A 17,774-nucleotide genomic window follows, 5' to 3' on the forward strand; every position below is an offset into this window, starting at 1 on the left:
CTCCAACCACAAGGGATGAACTCAGATTTCTTCAGTTTCCTAATTTCCCCTCCCCCCACCTTTTCTCAGTCCCAACCCTTGAACTCAGCACCACCTTCCTAACCTGCAATCTTCTTCCTGACCTCTCCGCGCCCACCCCCACTCCGGCCTATCACCCTCACCTTAACCTCCTTCCACCTATCGCATTTCCAACGCTCCTCCCTCAAGTCCCTCCTCCCTACCTTTTATCTTAGCCTGCTGGACACACTTTCCTCATTCCTGAAGAAGGGCTTATGCCCGAAACGTCGATTCTCCTGCTCCTTGGATGCTGCCTGACCTGCTGCGCTTTTCCAGCAACACATTTTCAGCATGGATGGTTAAATAGAGAGGCTGGAGTGTAGGAAATTGGTCGTTTATCTGATAGAAGTTTATAAAGTAAGGAGAAGTGTTAAGATAGAGTTAATGGTAGTTGTCTTTTCCTAGGGTAGAGATGCTGCCTGACCTGCTGCGCTTTTCCAGCAACACATTTTCAGCATGGATGGTTAAATAGAGAGGCTGGAGTGTAGGAAATTGGTCGTTTATCTGATAGAAGTTTATAAAGTAAGGAGAAGTGTTAAGATAGAGTTAATGGTAGTTGTCTTTTCCCTAGGGTAGAGGATTTGAAGACTAGTGGGGCACACTTTAAGGTGAAAGGAGAGAGGCGTGAGGCAAATCTTTTACAGAGAGGATGGTTTGCATGCACAGTGAAATTCCTCAAAGTGGTGGATAGATACATGAATAAGATAGGTTTGGAGGGAGCAGGCAGGTGCGACTTGTTTAGTTTGAGATTATGTTCAGTATGGATTGCTTGGACTGAAGTGTCTGTTTCCATGCTGTATGACATTATGACTGTATGTATCTACATCTGGAGCAGGTGGGACTTGACCCTCTGTCACACATGCTTCACAAGACAGCCCTCTTGATAGCACTTCAAAGTCTTTCCCAACACTTCACTGATGGTTGGAAATTGGTTGAATAGTGTGGTGATTGGCTGGATTTGATTCATCCTGCTTTTTTCTGAATAGGACCTGGACAATTTTATATTTTATTGAGTAGATTAGATTAGATTTGATTTGATTAGATTCCCTACAGTGTGGAAACAGGCCCTTTGGCCCAACAAGTCCACACCGACCCTCTGAAGAGTAACCCACCCAGACCCATTCCCCATATTTCCCCCTGACTAATGCACCTAACTCTATGGGCAATTTAGCATGGCCAATTCACCTAATTTGCACACCTTTGGACTGTGGGTGGTATCCCACACAGACACAGGGAGAATGTGCAAACTCCACACAGACAGTCGTCCGCGGCTGGAATCGAACCCAGGTCCCTAGTGCTGTGAGGCAGCAGTGCTAGCCACTGTGCCACCCCGGGTAGATGCCGTTATTAAAGCTGTACTGGAAAAGATGGCAGAAGACGTCCGTTTGGCGCACTATCACTTGTTGGGCTCCATGCTGTATGACTCAATGACTCCTGTTATCTTCTGCTGTATCCACTGTGCTCAACTGTGCCATCAAGAACACTGAGCAAAACTGGAATCATGGAGAAAATTCTGCATTGATTGAGTTCATGCCTGGCACAATGGAAGATGGATGTGATTGTTGGCAGTCAATCATCTCAGTTTAAGAACATCTCTGCAGGAGTTTAGTGTTCTAGGCCTAGTTACCTCCAGCTACTTCAAGATGACCTTCATTCCTTGCTGATAATTGCAGAAAATTCAGGACCATTTGTAATTCCTCAGATAATAAAGTCATCCATGCCCAAATGTAGCAAGACCTGGGCTGACAAGTGGCAAGTATGATACGTGCTACACAAGTGCCAGGTAATGACCATTACCAAAAAGGCAAAATCAAACCATTGACCCTTGACATTCAATGACATTGTTATCACTGAATCCCCAACTATCAATATTCTGGGGGTTACTATCGACCAGATACTGAACTGGATTAACAACAGAAAAACTATGGTTACAAAAGCAGGTTAGTGCCTCGGATGTATGCAGCAAACAACTCACCTTTTGACTTACCGAAGCCTATCTACCATCTACAAAGCACAAATTAGCAATGTTATGGAATATTCCTCAGTTGCCTGGATGAATGTAGCTCCAACAACACTTACATCTTGACACCATCCAGAAAAAAACAGCCCATTTGATTGACACCACATTGACAACCATTTACTCCCTCTACCACCGACACATTGTAGCAGCAGTATATACCATCTACATGATGCACTGCAGAAATTTACCAAGGCTTCGTAGAAAACAAGTACAAAGCCTACAATCATTATCGTCTGGATCCCCTCACCACACGGACTTGGAAATCTATCAGTGTCGTTGGATCAAAATGCAGGTACTTCTTCCCTAATGGAATTGTGGGTGCAGCAATTCCAAAATGGCAGCTTATGAGTCTGAGCTTGTCCGCTCCTTCTTTCTTCTTTTCTTGCTTTTTTTCTCTCTTTTTTTAGTCTTTTTCCTCTTTGCTCACCTTCTGGAGGGAGCCTGGTGGTGAAGGCAGCAGCTGGGACCCAGACAGGGACTTTAATGGTGGGCCATGAAGTGGTTGGTGTGGCCCGGGCAGAACTCTGGTGCTTAGTGGCATCGTGGAAGCAGCTGGGGGCCTGCTGTGATATTCCAGCCTGCTGCCTATCTACGTTGGATCGGCACCACAGTGGGACTCTAGCAGCCTGAGGCAAGGTGGATGGTGAGCCTAGGTGACGGTCAGCAATCAGATGGCAGCTTGGAGGCATGGAATTGAGAGATTAAGCCTCTGTGGGGAAAGCCCAGCATGGAGTGACTGTTGGCCCATAGATAAAGAAGACGTGTAATTTGGAACTTTTAACTTTATTTCTTATTTACTAGTTTATATTGACAGGAACAGTAATGTTGAATTTTTAACTTATTTATTTTTCTACTTTTTACCTAAGTACCTTGTACCTAACATGGTGCTGTGAAAGTGACATTGTGAATTTTTCACTGTACTCCTGTATTCCTATACTTGAGTACACATGACAATAAAATGTAATTCTAATTCTATATCAAATCGGCTGCAGTGGTTCAAGAAAGTAGCTCAGCACCACTTTCTCAAGGGTAGCTGGAGTGGTCAATAAATGATGCCCCTGCCATCAAATCCCTCATCCTCTGAATGAATGAAAAATAAAACTGTTTCTTCATATTATGAGGAATGAATCTAATTGGATGAAGATTGGCTTTTGAAATGATGGTAACCTCAGGAGGAGGCTGGGATGGTCCATCCATATGCCATTTATTGCTGAAGATTGTTACAAACATTCAGCCACGTCTTTTGCACATGCTCCACCATCGTTGAGGCGGTGGAAGTTTGTGAAACCTCCCTTTCCTGTTAGTTCCTGTTTGGATGTGACAGGACTGTAGAGACTTGATCTGGTTCAGGATTGTGGGATTGCTTAGCTCTGTCTACAATATCTTGCTTCATATGTTTAGCTTGCCAGCAGTTCTTGAATTGCAGCTTCAGTGCTTTCATTGTCTTGGTTTATCGACCATCGCTGCCAGTCCCTGTATTCCAGTAGTGACTACACTTTAACAGAACTCCATGAACTGTAAATCACTTTTGGGACGTGCTTTATAATGTAATCCTTAATGAAGAATATAATTTAAGCAAGAGTCCAAAGAATTACTGGTGCCTTACAACCATATGCCATAAAAATATCATTTGCTGTGACCAGGCGGGGACTCATTATTGTCAAGAGAAAGATGTCTCTTTTAAAGAGAGATTGATTTTCTATAGCATATTTTGCAACCTCAGGCTGTCCCAATACAATATGTAGCTAATGCAGTACAGTTTGAAGTGAAGTCAGCGGCGTAATAAAGGAAACACCACAACCAATTTGCATGAGTAGGATCCCAGAAATTGAATATGATAATACCTCTTTTTTTTTAATGGTGATGGCTACACACCAGAACACTCTGGTTGTCTACCCTGCTTTTGAAATAAGGTCATGGGGTCTTTCATAGTCACTTGACAAGGTAGAGAGAGCCTCAGTTTAATGTTTTATCTAAAAGGCATCATCTCCAATAGTACATCAGTGTTACAGTGACATTTATATACTGTAGTCTATGAAAAGACAAGAATATTACCCATTGAGTCACAACTGACACTTCACATAAATGGTCTATGAAGGGTTTTTTTCCTTGCTTTGTACTGTCACAAATGTGAAGTAGATGAGTAAATAGCGAATATTGATAGGTATCAGAGGACAGCTATTTTACAGATGCTGGTTTATGCCTTATGTTAGCATGAGAAGCATATGCTGCAATCTTTATCAAAATCGTACTTCATGCTCATTAATTGCTGCAACTAAATTGTTTCATCCCAATCCTCAAACACTGGATGTTGTTCCTGAAAAATGTTCTCATATTGTATGCTGCTGCTCATGGCGATTTACCTAATACAGTTACTTTTTTAAAGAGAGGCATAATTTGAAATGAGTGTAAATTACAGTTTCAGTTCTAAACACTAATTTAACTTTGAGTTTATCAGTTCTCTTCATCTCATTGAAGTGTTCTTGTTGGGTAGAACAATTTTTTTACATTGCATTTGATCTCTCCTGCGTGGAAATTTTAGTAGCAATCAACTTGTTTAAATGTCCTCTGCTGAGTATTTGTTAAAATGGTGCATATAAAAATAGATGGAAATGCGTTTGCTTAAAATAGCACAAAGGAGATGTTAAACAAGTGTTCAATGTGTTACTGTTCAGTGATTTTATTGCTATCATTAAGATCAACCCATGAACATCACAGTATAGAATAGCAGTGAAATACTCCTAATTAAGCATAGCTAATTCAGCACAGGGTTATTTCTAAGGTACATTTGATTTCAAGTGTGTTTAAATTTTTTGGGGAAACTATATTTGAATATTGTTTACAATAGTGAAGTTTTGGATGATGGATCATTTTAGATTTTGGGTAATTTCTGATTCAGAGAAGAATTATAGTATTACTCAGTATTTGCAGCCCCTCCTTCACCTACCTGACTACCCACTTCACTCATCTACCCATCCTGTCACTGATTCACTAGTCCATTGACCAGCCTGCACTCATTCATTAAAAGACTGGATCTTTAATATTTACCAGAATATGGAAATCATCACCATTAAAGGGGTATGTGCTGTGCTGCCTCTCCTTATGCCCGAAACTTCGATTTTCCTGCTCCTTGGATAATGCCTGACCTTCTGTGCTTTTCCAGCACCACACTCTTGACTTATTAACTTTATTGTCTGATTCCGTCATGCCATGTTTTTTATCCAGCCCCACACCCTTGTTCTATCACGACATGAGTTGCTTTCAGTACAGGCAACTCATTTCCACCTACTTACGGTCCCTATTATCAGCTTTTCGTTCTCCCTAGCTTCCCATTATCCATCTATTTGTCTGCTTAACTGTCTTTCTCTCTCTTTGGCTCTGTCTCCACCAAATCACTTACCTGTTCCCTCACTGTCTTTAGCATCTACACCACTTTTTACTAGCTACTAATAGCTGTGAAGAGAAAGGTAGCACCTGCTTTCACTCCACAGATACTGCCAGACCTGCTGAGTTTCTCAGCAATTTCAGGTTTTGTTTCTGCTCATTTAAGTGTTGGCTGCAACTGGAATGTCCTTGAAGACATGTGCAGTAGTGCTGCAATGGGAAAATATTTTGGGAAGAATTGATATCGCTGGAAGATTTGAACCTGGCCTTTGTTCCACCCCTCAAGAGGAAATGTTTTCTCTACATGTATGCCATTAAACTCTGTATTATTTACAGGCCTTCATCTAGTCAGACCTCAATCTTCCCTTTGCCAGAGGAAATGTTGTCCTGTCCTGATGGGTAAACTTTTCACTTAGAGCAGAGAACATAGAACAGTACAGCACAGTACAGGCCCTTTGGCCCACAATGTTGTGCTGAGCATTTATCTTAATATAAGATCAACCTAACCTACACACCCCTCAATTTACTGCTGTCCATGAGCTTGTCCAGCAGCCACTTAAATGTCCCTAATGTCTCTGACTCTACGACCATCTGTGGCAGTGCATTTCACACACCCACCACTCTGTGTTGAGAACCTACCTCTGACATCTCCCCCATACCTTTCACCAATCACCTTAAAGCTATGACCCCTCATGACAGCCATCGCTGCCCTGGGGAAAAGCCTCTGCTCTCTTTTCTATCTATGCCTCTCATGACCTTATACACCTCTATCAAGTCACCTCTCATCCATTTTCGTTGCAATGAGAAAAGCCCCAGCTCACTCAACCTCTCTTCATAAGACAAGCTCTCTAATCCAGGCAGCATCCTGGTAAGTCTCCTCTCACCCTCTCTAAAGCATCTACATCCTTTCTATAATGAGGTGACCAGAACTGGACACAATATTCCGAGTGTGGTCTAACCAGGGTTTTATAGAGCTGCAGCAAAACCTCATGGCTCTTAAACTCAATCCCCTTGTTAATGAAAGCCAAAACACCATATGTCTTCTTAACAACCTTATCAACTTGGGTGGCAACTTTGATGGATCTGTGTAACTGGATTCCAAGATCCCGCTGTTCCTCCACTCTGCCAAGAATCCTGTCTTTAACCCTGTATTCAGCTTTCAAATTCAACTGTCCAAAATAAATCACTTCACATTTATCCAGGTTGAACTCCATCTGCCACTTCTCAGCCCAGCTCTGCATCCTGTCAATGTCTTGTTGTAGTCTGTAACAGCCCTCGACACTATTTACAACACCACTGACCTTTGTGTCATCGGCAAACTTACTAAACCACCCTTCCACATCTTTTTCCAAGTCATTTATAAAAACTACAAAAAGCAGAGGCCCAAGAAGAGATCCCTGTGTGATACCACTGGTCACTGACCTCCAGGCGGAATACTTTCCATCCACTTACCACTCGCTGTCTTATTTTGGCCAGCCAAATTTCCCTGTATCCCATACCTCTTAACTTTCTGAATGAGCCTACCATGGGGGAACCTTATCAAAGGCCTTACTGAGGGGGGGATCCAAGATGGCAGCGATCTAGGAGGATCGCGTTGCAGACCTTCGCACCATAGCACAAGCAGGATGAACTTCTAACCCGCTTAACCTGGATCATTGTGATATCCTGGGACTCTAGAAAGGTCATGGAGTCCCAGGAAATTGTGAAAAATCATCATACCTGTGTTTTCACCGTCCAGGGATGCTGAAGAAGGAAGGAGGAGTGTCTGAAGCCAGGCCCACAGCGCAGCCTATAGGACCCTTGGACTCGATGACCTACCAGGCCTTGGTGAAGGAGCTTCACAATCTCATGAGATGTTGAGTAAGCAGATAGAGGAGAAGCTGGCCTTGATCTCTATCATGCTGCAGAAGCATGAATAACAGCTGGAAGACCTGGAAAAAAGGACGGATGAGGTTGAACGCAGAATCACAGTGGTGGAAGCTGATACCAGTTCCTCCAAGGATAGGATTCAGGCCTTGGAGATGCAGGTCCATAATTTGTGTGACCAAGTAGATGATTTTGAGAACAGGGGCAGCAGGAAAAATATTCAGATTGTCGGTCTGCCGAAGGGTAAGGAAGGTGAGCTGGCAGAGTTTATTGGGAGTGGTTGCTGAAATTCCTTCACTTGGAGGCTGGAATGAGAGGCTTGAAGATTGAGAGGGCTCATGGGGTCACGGCGTGGATGTCAGGGCTGGGTCAATGTCCTCGTCCTCTCTTGGTGCGGTTTTATCATTATAGAGATAAGGGGAGAATTGTGGAAGCTTCCAGAATCCTGGGAAAGGATCTGAAGGCCCTAATGTACGAGGGCTCGAAGATCATGTTCTTCAAGGACCTGATGGTGTCAAGAGATAACTGAGGGAGCTTGGTATCCAGTACTCTTTGAGGTGTCCAAATAGTAGTGTTTAGATTAGATTAGATTAGATTAGATTCACCCTGCACATCTTTGGATGGTGGGAGGAAACCGGAGCACCCGGAGGAAACCCACGCAGACACGGGGAGAACGTGCAAACTCCACACAGTCAGTCGCCTGAGGCGGGAATTGAACCCGGGTCTCTGGCGCTGTGAGGCAGCAGTGCTAACCACTGTGTCACCGTGTTGTTTGGGTATGTGTCTGTTTTTTCTTTAAAAAAACAGAGGAAGCCTGGTTGGGGCTTTCTTTTCCTATTTTTATTATTGGTAATAATCTGGTTTAAATTATATTTGGTGGCGGTTGAGATGTGTACTTTCAATTTCTAAGAGGTTATACCAAAGGATGGGTGTTGAATTTATCCCTTTTTATTGAAAAGGAATTTTTTTCTTTTCTGCTTGTGTTTGCAGTGCGGCTCTAGCTAGGAGAAGGGAAAGTGGTTGGGATGGCTAGATGCCTGGTTTATGGACAGTTTATACCCGGTTCAGGTATTTAAATGCCCGGGCTGCAGTCTTGGCAGCGGGATGGGAAATTGGGTTTTGGGATGGGTAGTTGTCCCTTTGGGCAGGATGTGAGTTCCCTTATTCAACGCTGTTGGCACTTTATATGTTGGTTTGCTTTTTGGTTTTTGTTGTATGTAATCTTTGATAGCTTTGTAGGTTTGTTAACTGTAGTGGTTTTAGTTTATGTAGTTTTTATGTTCGATGGATCTTGTGACACTATGACTCGGCAACTTGTGGTTTGAGTTCCTCCTCCCTGGAGTTTAAATGTTACTGCAGAAGGTTATGGCTAATGACTTAATTCCCGGCAGCTCCCTGGTCCCTGGTTTCGGAAGGTTCCCAATAATATGTTCGGGCCTTGGTAAACCGCAGGTAGCTGAAACCGTGGAAAATAATTCCCCCATTCCCCTGTAATATGGAAACTTGAAGTACTGTACTGCAAGGGTGGTCTTATGAAGATCTATACATAATTAATATAACATCTGTTTTTTAATTCTATCCTTTCTTTGAGGCAGAGTTTTATTTGCACAGCCATTAAAAATATTCTCACTATTTTTCCACTCTTTGCATGTTCACTTAGTGACTTCTAAGAATTGTTGATTCCAATCTCCAGCTTGGTTCGTCTCTCTCTCTCTCTCTTCCCCCTCTGATTTCACTGCCCTTTCATCCTTCCCTGTTTTTCCTGTTTTGATTTCAGATTTAGTTTGAGCTTCATGGGCTTGTCTCTGGCCAGATCTTTTTTAGGACCTCACATTCTCAATTTACCTTAAAGGAGTCAGTTTCAAACATCTTGCTGCTTTAATAAATGATAAAACTAATCTGTTTTAAAGAAGCCAATTATAAAATATTGATTGAAACACAATGGGGTTATTTTGACATTAGCTGACAGCTATAGCTGTTGTGAATGTGCTACTAGTATTGGATGACTATCAGTTCAGTTGAATTAAAATATTACACTATTACCTGAAATAATTCTGAATGGTTCTGGTGGATCATGTATAAACATGTCACCCATGAGATGTACCTCGTGATGATTCAATAATATGCATTGGAACTGGAGTAGATTATTCAACTCCTTAAGCCCATCCCATCATTTAGTTAGATCATGATTAACCTTAATCTAACATAACTTCATCTACCCATCTTAGTTCCAGAATTCTTTATCCTTTTTTAAATCATAAATTTGTCAGTATCAATTCTAAAATTTTTCAATTTATTTTACAACCTTTTCTTAGATGGTGGGCAAAAGAGTCCAGATTTCCATGGCAGTTTGGGTGAAGAAATACTTTCTAACATCACGCCTGAACAGCCTAGCTCTACGTTTAACAGGACCATTTATCTCTATCTTATTGTGTCAAGTAATTTGACCACCTTAAATAACTTAAATAGATCATTTATGAATTTTCTACATTCATGGGAACTCTCTTAGGCCCAGTGTCAGTCTAGTGAATTTGTGATGCACCTCCTTCTTTCTGAGGTACTGTCAAGAACTGAGGTGAATGCAGTAATCTAGACTGGACTGAGTCAGAACTCTTTGGTATAGTCAAATGTCAGCTTTCGGTGAGCCTTTTTAATCACATTTCCTGCACGCTAGCTTTTAGACATTGTGTACCAAGCCTCTCAACTCCTCAGCTCATCTGCAGTTCCTAGTTTCTCACCATTTGGAGAATATTCTGATCTTATCTTCGATAGCTATGATGTGGAAGTGCCGGTGTTGGACTGGGGTGGACAAAGTTAAAGGTTACCCAACATCAGGTTATAGTCCAATAGATTTATTTGGAAGTACTAGCTATTGGAGTGCTGCTCCATCAGGTAGCTGTGGAGCAGGATAAACCAGTTGAACTATAATCTGGTGTTGTGTGATTTTTAACTCTCTGAAGTAAGCTGTGTATGATCTCACATTAAATTTAATTTGCCAGACTGTTATGTACTTACTTAATGTATTCTTGATTCTTTGCAACTTACTGTTCCTGTCAACAGTGCTGTCAGAGCAATTGGTCCAGGTTTTCCAATGGCCAGATAATTGTTTCAGTAGCATAGATTAGATTAGATTACATTACAGTGTGGAAACAGGCCCTTCGGCCCAACAAGTCCACACCGACCCGCCGAAGCGAAACCCACCCATACCCCTACATTTACCCGTTACCTAACACTACGGGCAATTTAGCATGGCCAATTCACCTGACTTGCACATCTTTGGACTGTGGGAGGAAACCGGAGCACCCGGAGGAAACCCACGCAGACACGGGGAGAACGTGCAAACTCCACACAGTCAGTCGCCTGAGTCGGGAATTGAACCCGGGTCTCTAGCGCTGCGAGGCAGCAGTGCTAACCACTGTGCCACCGTGCCGCCCAGATGTGCATTCAGAATCTCTGACATAGCAGTCTCCAAGGGAATTATCCAGAAAATGATTCTAAAAATATCTGTATGAATCAAGAATTCAAAGGGCTCCTTGACAATTAAGTAAATAGTTACTCAGGAAGAGGTAAGTTATTAAAAACCGAGTGTTGCTTGTAAGTAACTGTTAAACTGACCACCCTTATTGAACTCACCTGCCCCAAAATACACCACCTCAACACTCCTTAGATGTGGACCCAACATGCCCCTCTTTCCCTGGGACCTGACACCCCTCTCTACTCTCAGGATCCAAAACACCTCCCCCACCGACAGCTCTCCCTTCCCTCAGGACAAGGAGTGCCTGTGACTAGGCCTTATGGATTGTGCTCTGAGATGCCGTTGCATGATGAGGAACATGAAAGCTCCTCTTTGCAGCCAATGGTGAGCTGAAGTCGCCAGGTAACCCCTCTGAGTCCCGTGGTAAGAATCCTCACCATCCAGTTTGCTCATGCCAAGTGGTAGTATAGGAAGCTGCATATTAATGAGGCAAAATGTATGCGGTTAATAAGATAATTAACAAGCATAATTCCTCTTAATAGACAATTCACTTCTGTGTTCAGGGAATCTCACTTTGACATCCAGTGAAACGTTAGCTAAAAGATGTAGTGAGTTGTTCCTGATGTCACGATCAGCCTTACTGGACTTCTCAAATATTCTGCCATATTTTTCAGCACAGCCCAAGTTGTTCAGGTCCCTGGAAGATTCCATCCATAACTTTGTTTTTAAACCACTGAACTGATAGAAAGAACTAGAACTATTTCCTCATTATCATGCAGTTTATTTGTGTCACATACCAGCTGTTACTGCCCTGCTTTAATTTTGAAACTCAGCTGTTCAATTAAACTTAATGAAAGTTGAGAGACTTTAGTGGGTCTCTACACATATGTTAGAGAGTAAGCTCCAGGATATTCCTGATGATGATAGGTGACTCAGCAAATCCTTTTTTTACAAGAAATGTCATTTTAATAGATAAACATATTTATGTCTATATATCTACGTATATGGCAGTATATCTGGAAACACCAAGCGTGTATGCTGGCATCTGTGGAGAGAGAATTATTAACACTTCAGTTCAGCGATCCACTGTCAGCAGCTGTAAGACTTCCTTATTATTTCCAGCATTTTACGTTGGTACTTGAAATTTTCAGCACTTGTTAAATGGCAGGTGGGGAGAGTTCAAAGGCAATCTTTAGCACTGATCCCACAGCTTTCCATTGGAAGGCCGTATCCACCCCGAAGGAGAGTCAAAGAGCCACTGGCCTATTCCTGCTCTTAATTCCTCATATTCCTATATTTCAGGTAGCAGGTTTAGACCACAATGCCTCGGCAGACCCAGAGTCTGAGCAGAACAATTCTGGTTCCACATCTGACGATGGATCTTAATTGGTTTGAATTGTCCAATGCTTTGTGAATTCATCCCAGCTCTAGGAAAATGGCTGTAGGCCCAGGATTCTGCTGGCATGAATTCTCATGTCTGGACCCTCACCACTATCTCGGGTGGCTGGGAGGCAACACTATTTTAAAAATCCTTTTAATAGATAGAAAAAGAATCTAAGAAACTTGAAATAAATGCACAAAATGCTCAAGTTAGTTACCATCAAAAAGTGAATGCAGGTCAATATTTTGGGTGTGTAAGAATCTTCCTGAGGGTAAATGTATAGATAATGGTTGTGGTTCGTGTTGACATGATGAGCTGTGTGAGTTCATAGCTGATCTGTATGTCTTTGTTCAGATTTATTTCAGACTTGATGACTGAGGAAGAAGAGGAAACTAACCGGTTTATGAAGGAGTGCACTGAAGACCCTACTTTACGTGAACAGATGCCTCTCCTTGCCCGAACCTTCCAGAATCGTCGCCATTTGGTGGAGGATGACACAATGCTGTTGTCTGATGATATTTTCATCATTGAACCAGTGGTTAGTGCTTAAAATGGTTTGCAAAGAGAAGTGTGCTTTTGAGGGCAATGGTGCAAATATGTTTGCAGTTGTATATTAGAGGTGGATTATGGATGTAGGTTTGCTCGCTGAGCTGGAAGGTTCATTTCCAGACGTTTCCAGAACCTTCCAGCTTAGCGAGCAAACCTACAACCATAACCACAACCTGAGCTACAAATCTTTTCAGAACTCGCTATGAGGTGGATTATTTTGTTCCTCTACCTAGAAGCCATATGGAATGAAACATTTTTTCCATTTCATGAACTCAGCATCAGTAAACTGCTTTTGCAAGATTGGCACTTTGTGCTCCATGATTAAAACACTTCCTATCCAACAAAGTTTCACCTGCACTTCCACACGTCATTTATTGTATCCGTTGCTCCCGATACGGTCTCCTCTACATTGGGGAGACAGGGCGCCTATTCATAGAGCGCTTCACAGAACATCTCCGGGACACCCATGCCAAGCAACTCCACCGTGCTCTTGGCCAGTCACTCCCCCTCCCACTCTGTCGAGGACATGCAGGAGGAAGAACACCTTACCTTCCGCCTCGGGACCCTCCAACCCATGGCATCAATTTGGATTTCACCAGATTCCTCATTTCCCCAACCCCTGCCTTATCCCAGTTTCAACCTTCCAGCTCCGCATCGCCCTCATGACCTGTCCCATCTGTCCATCTTCCTTCCCACCTATCCGCTCCACCCTCCCCTCTGACCTATCACCTTTACCCCCACCTCCATCCACCTCTTGCACTCTCAGCTACTTGCCCCAGTCCCAACTCCTCCCATTTATCTCTCCACCCCCGAGGCTCCCAGCCTCATTCCTGATTAAAGGCTTTTCCCTAAAATGTCGATTTTCTTGCTCCTCAGATGCTGCCTGACCTGCTGTGCTTTGTCCAACCCCACACTCTTGACTCTAATCTCCAGCATCTGCAGTCCTCACTAATCATTACTTAACCCTATCCTGAAAGGAACTCTCATGTCTGCACAGGTTGACATTCTTTAAGGAGCTGCCTACTGTCTTTGGCAAGGCAGTGGCAGTCCCCAACATGGCTGTTGGCAGCAGGCTAGCAGTTCCTGCCTTCTGCTGTCTCTCTCATTATTAGGATGTCATCCTCGCCAGTTAGGGCATCTAAAGTTAAAACAACATCACCAGAGTGACACAGTTGTGTTCAGCATGAAAACCTGCAATTCAAATTCCAAACTCTGTGCTTAGAAAATCACCCCACAAGCACCATCATGTAGCCTCTTGCCACCATCCTGTGTTGCACATTCACTGTGTAAAATATATATTTGGTACAAATCTGACAGGTCAAAACAAGTCATTCATGAGGTGCTGTGAGCCATCAGCAGCAGCGTTATATATCATGACAATCTATAATCCCATATTATCTACCCTATCTTTCACTCCTCTATCAACATCAACACCGATCTACACAGTTCTATGACAGGGTTGTCTTATGAGCAGAATTAGATGCCTGAAAATGAACCTAGTGAAACTGTAATAGATATTGGTGGTAAATGACAAAAGTAACAGATCTAGGCAAAGGTAAGCTATCCAGCAAGCAACAGTTAGGGCTCATATTCTGCAACCCTACCACATCCAATCAGAAATGCCAGTGGACACTTAAACAAATGGGGGAAGGTGTTCTCATGAATATGTCCCTTCTCAATCACGGCAGAGTACAACATATGATTGCAAATGCCAAGACTGAAGCTTTCACAATCAAATTCGCAACGAAGTGCCAAATAAATGATGGTCTTCAGTCATCTCCTGAAGTACCACTACTACAGATTCCAATCTTCAGAGAATTTAATTTATTCTTCATCAGATAAAAATCAGTTTACTGCACTGTACATAAGCGCAGGCATCAAAAGCCTCCTGATTGTCATCCAAAGGATCTTAATCCAGAATTACCTGTACCCTTAGCTAAAATGTTCCACCACATTTACAACATTAGGGGAAATTCAATTTGACCAATTACTCCCCCATCAGGTTATTCCTAATCATTAGCTCAACAATGCAAGGTGCTGTCAACAGTTCTGTCAAGTCATTCACACACACCACTGATTTGTCTTCCAATGCTCAATTTGAGTTCCAGGGGCTACTTGTCTTCAGCTCACAACTTTTAAGAGGCATTTGGATGGGTATATGAATAGGAAGGGTTTGGAGGGTTATGGGCCGGGTGCTGGCAGGTGGGACTAGATTGGGTTGGGATATCTGGTCGGCATGGACGGGTTGGACCGAAGGGTCTGTTTCCATGCTGTACATCTCGATGACTCTCATTAAAGGCTTTGCCCAAAGCAGTTCTGGAATATTAGGCCAATGAAGCTGAAGGCACAAATGTCACTGATGGAATAAAGGAAATCGATGATGTATGCGAAGCCAGAATTGGAAGAGGAACTGAGAGGTCACAGAGGATCATGAGACTGGAAGAGGTTAAACAGCCAGGCAGGATGAGATTCGAGCATATCCATCTGCCTCAGAACACAGACTCGACAGCTGTGATAATTTTCCATTTTTCACAACACATATTTTCTAAGCTCAGATATGAAGATTGGATATTTCAACGGGTGATAGAGAAAAAAAGTACATTTGAGTGGATTGGGTCTATATTCTCTTGAGTATTAAAAAATGAGAACATTGGACGTTAACTTTGCCATTGAGAGATGACCTTTAAGGACTCCATATGATGTCTATACACAATGTTGTGAGTCTGCTGTGGGTCTGCGAACTGCACATACAAATGATGAACTATAGATTATTATACCATTGTTATTAACATGTCAGTGAACGAATTAATATGTCTAAAATTCTGAGAGGGCTTGAAAGAATAAAGGCTGGAATATCTGTTTCCCCTACTTGAAGCATCTAGAACTAGGGTCACTGTCTCAGGATAAGATGTCAGCCAGTTAGGAATGAGCTCAGAAATGTCTTTATCAGAAGGTTAGGGATTTTTATCCGGGGAACTGTGGATTCTTAGTCGTTGAAACAATTGATTTTCCTGTCATTAAGTGAATCAAGGTGTAGGGAGGGAGTGTGGGAATGTGGAGTTGAGGTGCAAGATCAGCTATGACCTTGAATCAAAGGACCAAATATCCAAATCATGGTGGTGAGCTTCCAGGGAAAGGAAAGAAAAATTAATAGAAAAAGAATCAATAGATATTATCTAACAAAAATAAACATTTATATGCATATGAAATGTCTACAGAATGTATACACCATTTTACAGGCCTCATACAATGAATGATCCAGTTGGATGTACTTTATTTGTTCTGGTTAGCATGAACTGCTATTTCATTAATTATGCAATGGAAGCAGTGGGTGACAGGGTTGATCAAGTTTATTGCAAATTAAAATCAGGCTTTCAACATCTCAAGCATTTAATTAGATTTTGTTAACTTAGTCTTTTACAAATTGCAATTGAGATTCTGTGATTGACTGAAGTTTTTTTTAGTAACAGTATTAGATCTGATCAATGTACAAGTTAAGTTACTAACTTTAAAGTATTTTCGAGGCAATGCGATGTGGAGGTGCTAGTGTTGGACTGGGGTGGACAAAGTTAAAAATCACACAACACCAGGTTATAGTCCAACAGGTTTATTTGGAAGCACTCGCTTTCAGAGCGCTGCTCCTTCATCAGGTAGCTAGTGGAGCAGAATCATAGGACATAGAATTTATAGCAAAAGATCATATTGTCATACAACGATTGTGAGTAATAATTCCAGCGTGTGGCTGTGAAGGGCAGAAGTTTTAATACTACAAAAATATCACCAACTTTAACACAGAGCGTAATGAAAGTACATAGGTCTGCAGAGACAGGAAGTGAAAAGAAACAGTTTTTGTTCACCTGATTTTCCTCCTTTAGCACATTTCTTGTGAAGGCAAGAGTAAATGCAAAGGATGCCAGTTTTCCCCTTGCATCCAAAGCTGCTGAAGGCTGGAGAGCATTTAAACTGTTAAAAGATGTTTCTAAATACAAATCTGACTGTTTTGAGGATTTGGCTTTAGAGTAACTGCACTTTCTTTTACAGTATACAGTAGCGCCTCGACTTACGAACTTAATCCGTTCCGGGACCCGGTTCGCGAACCGCAAAGTTCGCGAACTGAATTAATTTTTACCATTGTTTGGATAGCGTAAGAATGCTTGGACGGCTGTTCACAGCGCACGCGCCAAAGACAAACTGAATGAGATCACGTGGGGCACGAGAGCTTTTGCGTTCAACAAGCGCGTAGCAAAGCAGAACAATGAAACCACATGGTCGCATACGGACTTTTTGCGTTTGTACCATGAATTTCGTACGTACGTTGAAACAAAATTTTACGTACAATCCTGTTCATAAACCGATTTGTTCGTGAACGGTGTCGTTCGTATGTCGAAGCGCTACTGTATTGTGGCCTTGAAATGGAAGAGAACTCACTAGCCAGCTGAGGTGGGCACCCTGACCATTAGAGTCACAGAGCAGAGAAACAGACTCTTCAGTCAACTCATCCAAGTTTTCCAAACTAAACCAGTCCCAATTGCCTGCATTTGGCCCATATCCCTCAAAATCTTTCCTATTCATGTACCTGTCCAAGTGTCTTTTAATTGTTGTAACAACAGTAGACCCAGCACAGATCCCTGCGGAACTCTTCTGGTCACAGGCTTCCAGTCTGATTAACAATCCGCTACCATCACCCTCTGTCTCCTACAGTCAAGCCAATTTTTGTATCCATTTAATAAGCTGTCCCTGAACCCCATGTGACCTAATTTTACTTACCAGTCTACCAAGCGGAACCTCATCAAAAACTTCACTGACACTAGCCTTCGTAGGATATGTGGAACAGTCCATCTTCCGCAGCTACACTGGCACCACCCCCCACCTTTTCCTCCGCTACATCGATGACTGTATCGGCGCTGCCTCGTGCTCCCACGAGGAAGTTGAACAGTTCATCCACTTTACCAACACCTTCCACCCCGACCTCAAATTCACCTGGACCATCTCAGACTCCTCCCTCCCCTTCCTAGACCTCTCCATTTCTATCTCGGGCGACC

At 42.6% G+C, this 17,774-nt stretch overlaps 1 protein-coding gene across 2 annotated transcripts in view; it reads left to right on the plus strand.

Annotated features, from left to right (window-relative positions):
- Positions 1 to 17,774, plus strand: part of hydin (HYDIN axonemal central pair apparatus protein) — a 915,145-nt gene that overhangs the window by 267,349 nt on the left and 630,022 nt on the right. For both annotated transcript variants that reach the window (XM_043707374.1, XM_043707375.1), the window contains one exon: positions 12,538 to 12,721. In XM_043707374.1, the coding sequence (XP_043563309.1) occupies positions 12,538 to 12,721 (184 nt within the window). The remainder of the gene's footprint in view (positions 1 to 12,537; positions 12,722 to 17,774) is intronic.

This window comes from Chiloscyllium plagiosum, chromosome 17, assembly GCF_004010195.1.
Source record: "Chiloscyllium plagiosum isolate BGI_BamShark_2017 chromosome 17, ASM401019v2, whole genome shotgun sequence".
Lineage (NCBI taxonomy): Eukaryota > Metazoa > Chordata > Chondrichthyes > Orectolobiformes > Hemiscylliidae > Chiloscyllium > Chiloscyllium plagiosum.